This window comes from Rutilus rutilus (assembly GCF_951802725.1).
Source record: "Rutilus rutilus genome assembly, chromosome: 12".
Lineage (NCBI taxonomy): Eukaryota > Metazoa > Chordata > Actinopteri > Cypriniformes > Leuciscidae > Rutilus > Rutilus rutilus.
This window is the reverse complement of record NC_140217.1, coordinates 36,459,701-36,471,148: the sequence shown is the minus strand read 5'-3', so window position 1 is coordinate 36,471,148 and position 11,448 is coordinate 36,459,701. Positions and strand designations below refer to the sequence as shown.

The 11,448-nt window shown below is 37.4% G+C and overlaps 1 protein-coding gene across 7 annotated transcripts in view; it reads left to right on the top strand.

Annotated features, from left to right (window-relative positions):
- The first annotated feature begins 2,401 nt into the window (after positions 1–2,401).
- Positions 2,402–11,448, top strand: part of mtss1 (MTSS I-BAR domain containing 1) — a 58,482-nt gene continuing 49,435 nt past the window's right edge. The window contains exons 1-2 of one of the 7 annotated variants that reach the window (XM_084425530.1): positions 2,403–2,696; positions 2,991–3,142. In XM_084425530.1, coding sequence (XP_084281656.1) covers positions 3,071–3,142 — 72 coding nt within the window. In that variant the 5' untranslated portion in view covers positions 2,403–2,696; positions 2,991–3,070. Of the gene's footprint in view, positions 3,143–11,448 lie in introns of all 7 variants that reach the window. The other 6 variants (XM_084425531.1, XM_084425529.1, XM_084425535.1 and 3 more) reach the window with 6 other exon arrangements.

Below are 11,448 nucleotides of genomic sequence, written 5' to 3'. Positions count from 1 at the left end.
TCTGACAACTATGGTCACAGGGGTCAATGAAGTCTATAGTTTAAGGGAACCTTTCTCAGTTAAAGCCTTACTTTCCGGTTAGACTAAAGTGTAGCTCTCCTTGAGAGAAAGAACGCATTATCTTGATGTTTTACGAGGACTCTCCTGTTTATAGTTAGAGATGGCCAAATCCAACCTTGGAAAAGCTGTGTGTCGGTGTGTGTGTTAGTCGTCTTGTTTGCAGGTTAAGGAACCACTGGCGTTATTGGAGATTGACTGAGTTGTTGTTCTGGACATGTTGGCACCCAGAAACCCAAATCTGAGACCTGGAAGGTCACGCCGTGCCTAACTTCAGGGTCCGAGTGTCAGCTGCATAATCGATGGAGATATGCTTCAGTCTATCTGTATATGTGTGGAAAATTACTATGTTTATCTATTTCTCAGCCAATCAGAAACCTGAAGCAAGGATGTAGCTTAGACCTTGGTGAAGGGTATAACTGCTGTGATCTTGTGATCTACGAACTCTTTGTGAGTTTCTGCTGATGAAACTGCAAACTATCTTCAATAAATCTTTTCTTTAATTTATTATAATTCTGACTCCGGGTCTTCTTTCATCATATCTGGTTCTGGGAAAACCCCTTACACAGTATACAGCAAATACTGTACTTTAAAATTTACAATATGTTAGTATTTCATCATAAGCAGCCTATTTCTGCTATGCAAACCCTACTGCATTACTAAAGTTTCACCATTAGATGGTAGCAAGCGCCTTTTACAGCTGTAAAGTACATCTTTAGTACCGGTGCAGTCATGCTAAAAACTCCTTTGATACTGAATATAATGTAATGCAAGTTTGTTATACTTAGGCTCAACTCTAAAATATTTAATCAGTCATACATTGCTTATTGTGAGAGCAATTTCTATAAATGACTTCTAAAAAAAAACACCTTCCTTCTAATCATGGAGAACTGCAAACAAAAAATCATTAATAATCCTTTGTGAGTGATTTCGCAAATTATAATTCATGTGAACTGACCTGTTTGTTTTCATAGCAACGCTTAAAATGGGCCCTAAAACCCCAGAGTTAAATGCTCTATCCGTGAGCTTTGTGAGTTAATGTGTTTGTGCTGTGAGTGGGCACATGAAGCTGAAGCTGTGGGAACCGAAGCCCACTGCAGACTGCTGAACAAGGTGACCTCTCCTCTCAGGCAGAGAGACAGGAGGCCACTAGACTAGAGGACGACGGGATGCTAAATTGATCACGTCTGCGTTGCTATGAGACACTGAGCTGAAAGGTGGACTCCTTTCGTTATGTCAGGTAACAGCACAAGGCTGGGCAAGATTACAATGATGCTGACTCATAGATGTGGTATGAATCCTTGAAAACCAGCTCTCTTGTGAGTAGATAAATGTAACAGGATGTAGCTCTGTTTATTCTGGTTTATCATTATAGAAAGTACATATAATAAAATGCTTAGGAAGACCTTGTGGACAGCATTCAGTCATAAGTAATCCACTACATTTCTTGTAACAGGTTTTACCAGGTCCCTCAAAAAAAAAAAAAAAAGGTAAATAAAAGAAATAAATATTTTAAACCATTTGAATAAAATGGTTTAAAAGAACAAAATGGATATAAATACATAAACAAATCAATTGTATTAAACAATTTTATTCAACATCAAAAGTTTTGATGGAATTTTATTTATGTTCATAAGGGGGAAATGTATTTTTATTGATTTCTTAGGTGATGCAGCTGGTTACCAAGGCCTTTCACAAGTTTTAATCACATTTTTGCTTGTACCTGTTCTTGTGTCTTAAATAATCCTCTGTTGTGACAAAAAAGAAAAACACCTTTGTAAATATACTCTTATTTCATATTGTCTCTAATAATTATTTAAGGTCATAAAAAATTATGTATTATAGCCTGCATAAGAACTCGGGAAATGTTTAAATTATATATATATCGGATATCTTCGTACTTTTTAGACAATGTTACTTTTGTCATCGACAGATTAGTTGACATGACATTTTGATAGAATAGGATAACATTTTCTGCTACTATATAGTGCCATCTGAAATTTTCTTCTAGAATGATAATTTTTATCAAGCTCGTATATTTAAGTTCAGTAATTTCACTTAAATGGCAATGAAAATTACCTATTAATTGTAATTTAAGTGAAATTACTGAACTTAAATATACAAGCTTGATAAAAATTATCATTCTAGAAGAAAATTTCAGATGGCACTTAGAGGCTTTTGCATCTGAACTCTTCATATATAGTAGCAGAAAATTGTATCCTATTCTATCAAAATGTCATGATGTCAACTAATCTGTCGATGACAAAAGTAACATTGTCGAAAAAGCACGAAGATATCCGAAGTGCTCATGCTCCGCCCCTTTTCGAGTTCGTCCGCCTGCTGATCCACACAAACGGGCTCGAAAGCGCGAGGGAGAGTGAGCCAGGAGTGAATAATGTTTACCACTCGCTCTGTGGAATCTATCAGGAGTCGAAACTTTAGTTAGGTTTTGCCGTATTAATTTCACCGGAAAGCCTTATTCAAACGGCAACCGATCAAAATCATCACTATTAAGGACATATCAGCGGCTGGATCGACTGAATGAAACCATGAGGAATAAAAAACACGGCGGTTGTCGCGATCTAAACTAACGTGACTATCGATCCAGCAGAGCCAAGCTTTTGAAAACGCCGAGCCAGGTACTTCGGCGCAGACTTTCAACGGTCAGTTTTTCATGCGGGGTTACCTGTGCTTACGTGGCACCTTTTTGACCTGGAGACTTATTGTAAAAAAAAATCGGTTTTAGGCTTTTTATCCACTTTTATCGTGGCGATGTATTTTCAGAGGTTTAGTCATTTGCGTGGCCGGGACTAGTTTACTTGCGCCGGGAAGCTAATCAGCGGAATAACACTTTCCATTTTTGCGCTAATTCATCCTCATTTGCCTTGTTCACACGATAACCTTCACATACAGCCTCGTACTGCACCCCTCAGATACTGACAGCGGGTTTCGAGACGAGCTTTCATAAGGAGGATAAGTGTCAACGCCGCTCGTGTGTTTTTGGGGTGGTAAAATGGATGCGGGAATGGAGAAGGAGTGCAGCGCTTTGGGAGGGCTCTTCCAAATCATCATGAACGACATGAAGGTGAGTCCTTCTCGGATTAAAATAACAAACCAGATGCTTTGATTCCCCCCCAACATCATGTGTGGGTTTGGAGTCTGCCTGTAAAAAGGCTCAGAATAAGTTATTTTCCAGCTGTTTTGGAGGGTTGGCAACAGTTCTGTGGTTGGCCGGTTGCTGATAGATGTGAATCCAGCCGCCCTGTGATGTGCGTCTTCTTCAAATCATCATTTACATCTCTGTACGCTTATTATCTCGGATATATGAGAGCATTTACTAGTTAAAAAGACTAGTATGCATTTAGGTTATTTGTAAAACAGTCAAAATATCAGTCTATTCCAGCTTTCATGATGGATATGTTCAAAGGGACTGCTGTCACACTAACATTAAAGTACCATGATATTAACATGGCTAATTAGACATGCACCATGGTATTTTTCTAATTATAATCATTTACAGAAAAGCATACTATGGTACTACTAGGCCTATATTTTGCTTTGAAGTACTATGTAAATACCATGGTACGTGTATTTCAGTACTGTGGTATTTTGATGCAATGTTATTGCAAGATCTATATACGATGGTACATGTCCACAAACATTGGTATTATAGCACCATTTCCAAAAATACGATATTACCATAATATCCTATTGCAGTGATGTTATGATGGCAAAATCATATTCATATACCAAAGTGTTTAAATGGCACATCAGGGGACTTCAAAAACACTGGTTTATGTCCCAAATGGCATTTAAATATGTTGGTGTATGACTATAGTATTCATTGTGCTACTATTACCTGGCCTAGTTGACAGTCAATCCGTTAACTAAAATGTGGCAGCACAGTTTGTCATCTGTCAGAAGTTCTAGTTAACAGTCTCAGCACATGCGGTGGTAAGTTATGTGCTGATCTCTAACAGAAGTGTTGGTGACTAACTGGTGAAGCTTCAATAACTGTCTGATGCTATTTTTAGGAGATCTGAAGACTTTTGAGGAACATTGTCAAACACTGGACTTTTAATGTATTGTAGAGCATTTTTTTTCATGTTTTATGTTTACAAATGCTGTTTGTTCATCAAAACTGACTAGCCTAATGGTTTGCTTAGTTGAAAATGTGTTGTAATGCAGTGGTGTGTGTGTGTGTGTGTGTGTGTGTGCCTGCCCAGGAGAGCAGGAGGCATAGCGTGTGTCACATCACATCCTGTTATAAACATGGCTCAAATCTGACTCAGACTTTATTCATGATTATCAGTAGAAAATGTCCACAGTTATGCATTCAGTAAGTTAAAATATTGTTTTTTTTTTGTTTTTGTTTTTTTTCCTGAAAGGATTTCTATTAGGAAGTCTGGTTTGTTTATGTATCTTACTTGTCACTTAATGTGGTTTATTGTGTTTCAAGGGCGCAGAAAAGCATTGTGGGTATCATGTGTGGAGTTTTTCTGTACCTAAGGGTGCCCTCATTTTGGGCACATTACAAAATATGGTCTTTAAAATATAATAAAATGTATGATAATAAATAATGTTATGTATAATGCGATGGCACAGTAGCAAAAGTGAATGAATGGTCCAGCAGTTGTTGTGTTTTTTTTTTTTTTTGGCAAGGTCCAGCTATCAATTTGTATGGATGCCGTTAATGTGGAAATAGGCCACTTGACTCACAGGAAGGGGGAAGTGTCCAGGATATCCCCATGATTGTGTGTGTGTGTGTGTGTGTGCGTGCATGGATTTGCGTACATGTAAAGATATGATTCACAGAAAAACAGCTGCAGGGCATAGGCTACATTTTGGCCTGTGTTAGTACTCAATAAATATCTCCGACCTTAGTGTGTACGCTGATGTCCAAGTTCATGGAGCAGAGAGTTTTAGTTAGTTTGCTTTGCAATCGAGCACTTAATGTAAGCTCTAAATCAAACAATACAAAGTGCATAGCTCAAACACTATTACTTAGGCTAAATAGGCTGGACTAACTAGCTCTTCCCAGATTCCAGATGTCAGGTATATAGGAGAATCACACTGTTACATTTCTATATTCACACTACGTACATTATTTTAGATACATTTCAACAAAGTTCAACAATAATGCATGTAAAGTACTTCTCTGGCTGCTGCTTGCTTATGTAAAATGTCACTTGCATTGACAGCCCTCAATTTAAGCGTAGGCTGTAAAAGCCAAAATTGCAGTCAGAGACAAAGTCGTTGATCAAAAATAAAGTTAAGCTGCCAAGGTGAAAGTTGTTTCTTCTATGAATTTGGTACTGTTCTGTAGCACATATGTTTTCTTTCAGAAATAATCAAATTTATTGATGCTTTTTGAATGTATAGCCTATAGTTTAGTAGTGAGTGAGTGTGAGCTTGGTTAACATCTTGAACCTTGATGTTTTTTTTGTTTTTTTTTGCTTCATAGCTTGACATTTATGTATTGAAGCGGGTGTTTTCTGGAATGCACATGACTTGATGTTTCCTTCACATCATTTAGAGTTTCTTTTTCTTTGAATCCAGAGCAGTCTGTGACTCTGCTCCTCGGTGATATCAAACGCTTGGCCTATAGCTCTTCTCTTTCAAAAGGACAAGTTTGTGTTCTGAAGAAATTGTCTATTTCTGTTTACCAGGAATAAAGTAGCACATGCTCTATTAACAGCTGCACGTAATCGAAGGGATAGTTCAGTTAAAAAAAGATATTAAATCAGTCATGGTTATGAAATTTTGTCTGATGATGATTAATTGTCATGCAATGGTAATATATTTTAAAAGCAACAGTGGTTTTAATATGTCCATTGTATAATTTCCATAGAAATATAATAAAGGGCTCATTTTCTTTATAATTAGGCTATGTAACTTTTAATGACCAAAAATCTGTAAATGAAGATGAATTAAATATTAATTTTTGGATGAACTATCCATTGAATAATGAAACGCGATGCCTGTGAAAGATTCCTTTGCCCTGTACCGTGTGATCTTTACTGGACCAGCGTGTTTGTAGGTATTATTGGACACCTCCATTTATTTGGAGAGAAGGATAGCACAACAGAATTCCAACTCCACCTGCAAAAATACTGTGAAAGATTGGTTTCTATCATAATACACAGACCTTGGTGAAGAAATGTGTCTTTGTAGGGTTCACGGGTTGACAGGAGGACAGCAGGTAACCCCAGTGTGTTCCCCTTCTGTTGCACTGTTTTAATAAGGTGCTGCTGAACTGGGATCAGATTATGCTGGATAAAGATTGTACCCTTATCCTGAGACGCCGCACATAGTATGTTAACGCTTTATATACTGAAGTGCGTTAGAACAAGCATGAAAATGGACAAAAGTGCTGCACAAAATATTTTTTTATTGCATTAGAAGTACAGGGTTTCTCAAACTCGGTCCTGGAGGGCCACTGTCCTGCACAGTTTAGCTCCAACCCTGATCAAACAAGCTAGGTGTGTTTGATCAGGGTTGGAGCTAAACTGTGCAGGACAGTGGCCCTCCAGGACCGAGTTTGAGAAACCCTGCGTTAGAAAAAGCACAGAGAAGAAAGTGAGGATGTGAGCTGGACTTGAATCTGCTTCACTTACGAATGGCCTACGATTATTGTGCCGCTTCCGCGTTCCGTCCTGTGCACCTTTCTTTCTTCACCTTCCTCAGCGTGCTTTCTTTCTTCCCTAAAAGCCCAAACTTAACATGCAAATCAGCTAAATTGGGCTCAATTCCGATTTATTGCTCAGATCAGATTTTTTTTTGTATCGCTGTTTACATTGTTTGTTTTAAATGTGGCCAAAATCAGATTCCAGTGTGAACAGATCATGGTCCCGAACTGACCAGCATGCGCAAATGAACGATAAATAGACGTCACGCAGCACGCTGCCATATAGAAGTAAACTCGGAGGACATTAAAGGAAGTGATTAGCCTATGCGTTTATTTATAGTGTGATCTGCTGCGGAAGCCAGCGAATTTATGCGCAGGCAATGTAAAAAAACAAAGACGAGGATGCGGAAAAAGAGAGCAGTTTTTAAACATTTTATGATACGAGCCATCGTGTTTTGCTTGTATATAGAGCTGTCGCTGTAATACTTGAGCTCTGACACATCACTGTCCTTCACTGACTACCTCTCGAAACTGTCTTGATAACTTTGGGTTTGTAAAATCTTTGAAGTGACTCTCCCATGAGTGCAGAATTGTCTCTTTAGAGTGACGTAAAAGTCGCATGAATTCTGATGACTGTCCAGACTGAGGTCGCATTGCAGACGTGCAATTCCATACATGGAAACGGCCCAAATCGAAACGGAAAAGATCACATTCCATTCCATTCACACTGTCATGACAAAACCATATCTGTGTCACATATGAGCAAAAAAAATTGGATTTGGGCCATATTCACCTGCAGTCTGAACTTAGTCGAAGTGAGTGTTGTAAAATGAAGTCTACTGTTGCTAAACTGCGGTACATGTTTGATATTAAACGGTGTTATTAAAAAAGCATTAAGCCCCAAAAAAAACACAGTGTGCGCACTTCGAGTCAGAGCCGAATGCGGATAAGCAAATTGACTTAGGATACATGCCTAAATGCGTTGCGTATATCCAAAAATGTCGAAATGCCTTTTTGTAGAGTATTCACGTAAACGCAGTGGGTTATCAAGTAAATGTACACAGTTGAGAAAGAAAACGTGTAACAGTATATTGCTGAAGTCTGTCATTAATGATAATCAAACAAATGACTAAGGAAAATCACTCCATGATCTTGACTGAATAACTTAAAGCTGCAGCCCGTAGCTTTTTTGGGTGAAAAATTATCCAAAATAAATTTTTTAGCAAGTAAAAGTTCTCTGTTTTGTTTGTAACTAGTTTCTTTGTTCTTATTCTATTGCTGACTGTTAACTTGTCTTATATAATTATTTTGAGGAACTTTTTCTTACATATGTTAACCTAGCATAAGTTGTTTTCTGAAGTATCGATATTTGTGAAATAATCATAAATGGATAGATAAATTATATCATATCGAGATTGCGATGATAAGTTCTGGACATTTTTACTCTATATTAATCTAACAGCTGATCTCTTAGGAGAAATAAACGCGACAACAGCCAGTCAGTGCATATCGCTAATAATTCATTTCTGCATGTCTCTTTCGTTTCAAACACAAACACACACATGTGACGCTCACAGTGTTTTCAGCGTCTGCTGTCTGAATATATGAGGACATGAACTTCATCTCTAGAGCTGCTTTGAGAGTCACTTCACAAGCTTTTCACCGTTTCATTTGAGAAAAACTATCATCTGAAACTGAAAAATCTTCACGACAGTCCGTCAAAATAAAAGTTTGGGTTAACTTCAAGAAATTATGACAGAAATAAATCACTACTGTATACTCAAATGTATATGTAATATTATTTCTAAGGAAGATCATATAGCCAAGATATTTTTTCATCCATGTTTTAAAAACATAGTTCTGTTGTGTAGCATCTTATGACAAATTTTTTTTAATTGCAATGATTTGTTGTAAATTAATTGTTATATCTTCATTTGATTAGATTTTAAAAGCTTGATTAAATTGTTAAAGTTTTTATAAATTTGTATTATATCATAAAATACAGAACCCCCCAAAAATTCAATGGAAAACACAGAATTTAGGGGAAAATAAAATGGATTTCATGGGGCCCTTAATTAAAAGATAGCTACTCTGTGGAGTTTAATTGTGAACAAACATGTTTACATTCATTCTCAAGGTCTAACAAACATGTGGAAAGCATTTCTTTCCCCATTAATGTTAAATTCAAATGAATTTCTAGATAAATATCGATATCGTATGATATCATATTTTTGGCCATATTTCTCAGCCCTATTGTGAAATAATCAACAATCCACCAATAATCGTGATTTAAATATTGACCAAAATAAATGTTTTTATGATTTTTGCCATAATTGAGAAGCCATAATATGTGCTAATCACTCCAACAAAATTGCATTTTATTGCATATTCCTACAACTACAAATTTGGAAAGAAACCAATTTTTATACATTATATAGTATAAAATTTTATATATATATTTTTAAACATATTTTTTTACATTATATAGGTTGGTGCTCACTAAAAGTATGGTGCAGATACAGTAATATATATGTAGGCTATATTGCATGAAAACTTTAGATCATTCAATTGTGTGTGTTTTTTTTTTTTTAAATGTGTACATTCATACTTTCTTATAGTTTAATTAATGTAAATAGCAAGTTGCCTAAATAAGTGTAGTCAGCCACTGATGAGATACCGTACAGGACAAAAGTGAAGCGAAGTGTTTGCAGTTTGTTGCAATGTCTTGAATCGTGATGTAACGCATATAGTGAGCTAATTAGCGATATAGTTAACCCAGAATTTCACTTGACCTTGCTTTGTGAGCTTCAGACATGAATGATCGCTCAAATCATGCAGCATGGTGAGGTGCAGTGGTATTTTTTACTTAACGATTTGCCTGGCGCATGATAAAACGGCTAAACAAATCCCTTAGATTTACATTTGAAGTGACTTAAGGCCCGTTCACACCAAGATGAAAACTGTAATGATGATAACTATGACGATAGGCAGGCAGGATGGATTCTGATTGGCTATCAGTGTTTTTGTTTAAAAAAAAAAAAATTATTAAGGGGATTCCAATGGTATTATCTCTCTGTGCCGTTATCGTTATAGTTGTGGTGTGGACTCTGCTGTTCTTTTACTTTTAGAATTTAGTTTTAGTTATCGTCCTTGGTGTGAACCAAGCTGTTTTGCAGCCATTTTGCATTCCTTCCCCTCAACCACCCAGGGTTTAGTCCTGCTGGACCCCGATCATTAAAAGGCTTCAACACTTCTTGTTGACATCAGCCAGGCTGTGTGGCAGCTTAAGATGTATTGCTGAAACTAATGATTTCTGTCCTCCCCGTTTGGGATGACGCCAGTCTACAGCTGAGGAGCTGCCTGCCTGTGCACATTCCTGCTTCAGGACGTCCCCCTTCCCCCTCTCCACCATCCCACAATCCCCCCGTCATGAGTAAGTATTGAATGTACCCTGCACAGGCCTGCCTGTGAATCACCTCTGAAACACAACCTGTTTAAGGCTCGCCAGACACTCGCACGTCTAGTACACGTGCACGCACACATACTGGATACACCCTTTCTGCCAGCTAAAGCGGACACACCCTCATATGCACGCACAGGTGCCTATTACTGACATGCAAGCTTGTGCTAATGAGAGACTTTATGACTCAAGCAGTTTGGAGTGCTTTATGATGTTCAGTAGTGGTTAACCCATTTGGGTTTTTCAGCGGCTGATTACGAAGTTAAAGAGTTGGGTGGCCAATCTGAGTATTTGACAGTGACACTTAAGGAATACTTAAAATATCTAAATGTCATTGTTTAGATAGGAAAATATTAAAGAAAATATCATCTCTTCTGAACTTTTCTCAGAACTAACCTCACATTTCTGAGGCAACAGCTGGCGCTCACTGGAAGACTACATTACCCATCATTTCTTGAGAACTACAGGAAACTAGGGAAACTCAAATAGCTCAAAATACACAGCACAGTTGTTGTTTTTCTCATGTTGATGCTCCTGTGTGATGACTGGCTGGTGACATTGGAGTTTTTCCCTCTTTTCCACCTCGCTTTTAAATCAATTATGAATGCAATTCGGGGGCGGCAATTGCTTGAATGGTGCGTTTATTATTATTCTTTACGATTATGTTTGCAGGTTCCCAATTAGCATTGGGTTTTTGCCAAATAGGCGCTTTTACATTTCAATCTTCGACAATCGTCTTGTCAGTCCTCACTCGTCACTCTCGTCACTTGATGAATGAAATCTGACTCCTGCTGCTGATCTGTGCTGCGACTCTCGTTGAGCAGACGTGTTCAGTTTTTAATTGTAGTGTCTGTTCTCTAACTGAACTAAATGATTCAAGGACGATATTGGTTCATTTAGAACGATACGATCCGAAACGATTCAGTGACCTGAAATCGATTCAGTGACTTTTTAGCCAAAAATTCTTGTAAGGGAATCAGGTATCAATGAATTAGGGATATAAACAAACAAGTAAACAACAATTAATGTCAAATGCATTCACATTTTATTTGAATGAAGTAGGACTGAACGTTTATAACAAAAATTATAATTGTCGATTATTCCCTTGAAATTGTAATTGCGATTATTAATTACGATTATCACAACATTGAATGATGTTTTGAATAGTTTGGCCATGGGACCCACATTTCCCCATGATCATCAAGCCGCGACCCACCTTTTTAGGAATTATATAGGCCTATTATAATACATTTGTTTACACAAAAATTGACACACAAGTTCTGTCCCCCTTTACTTAACATAC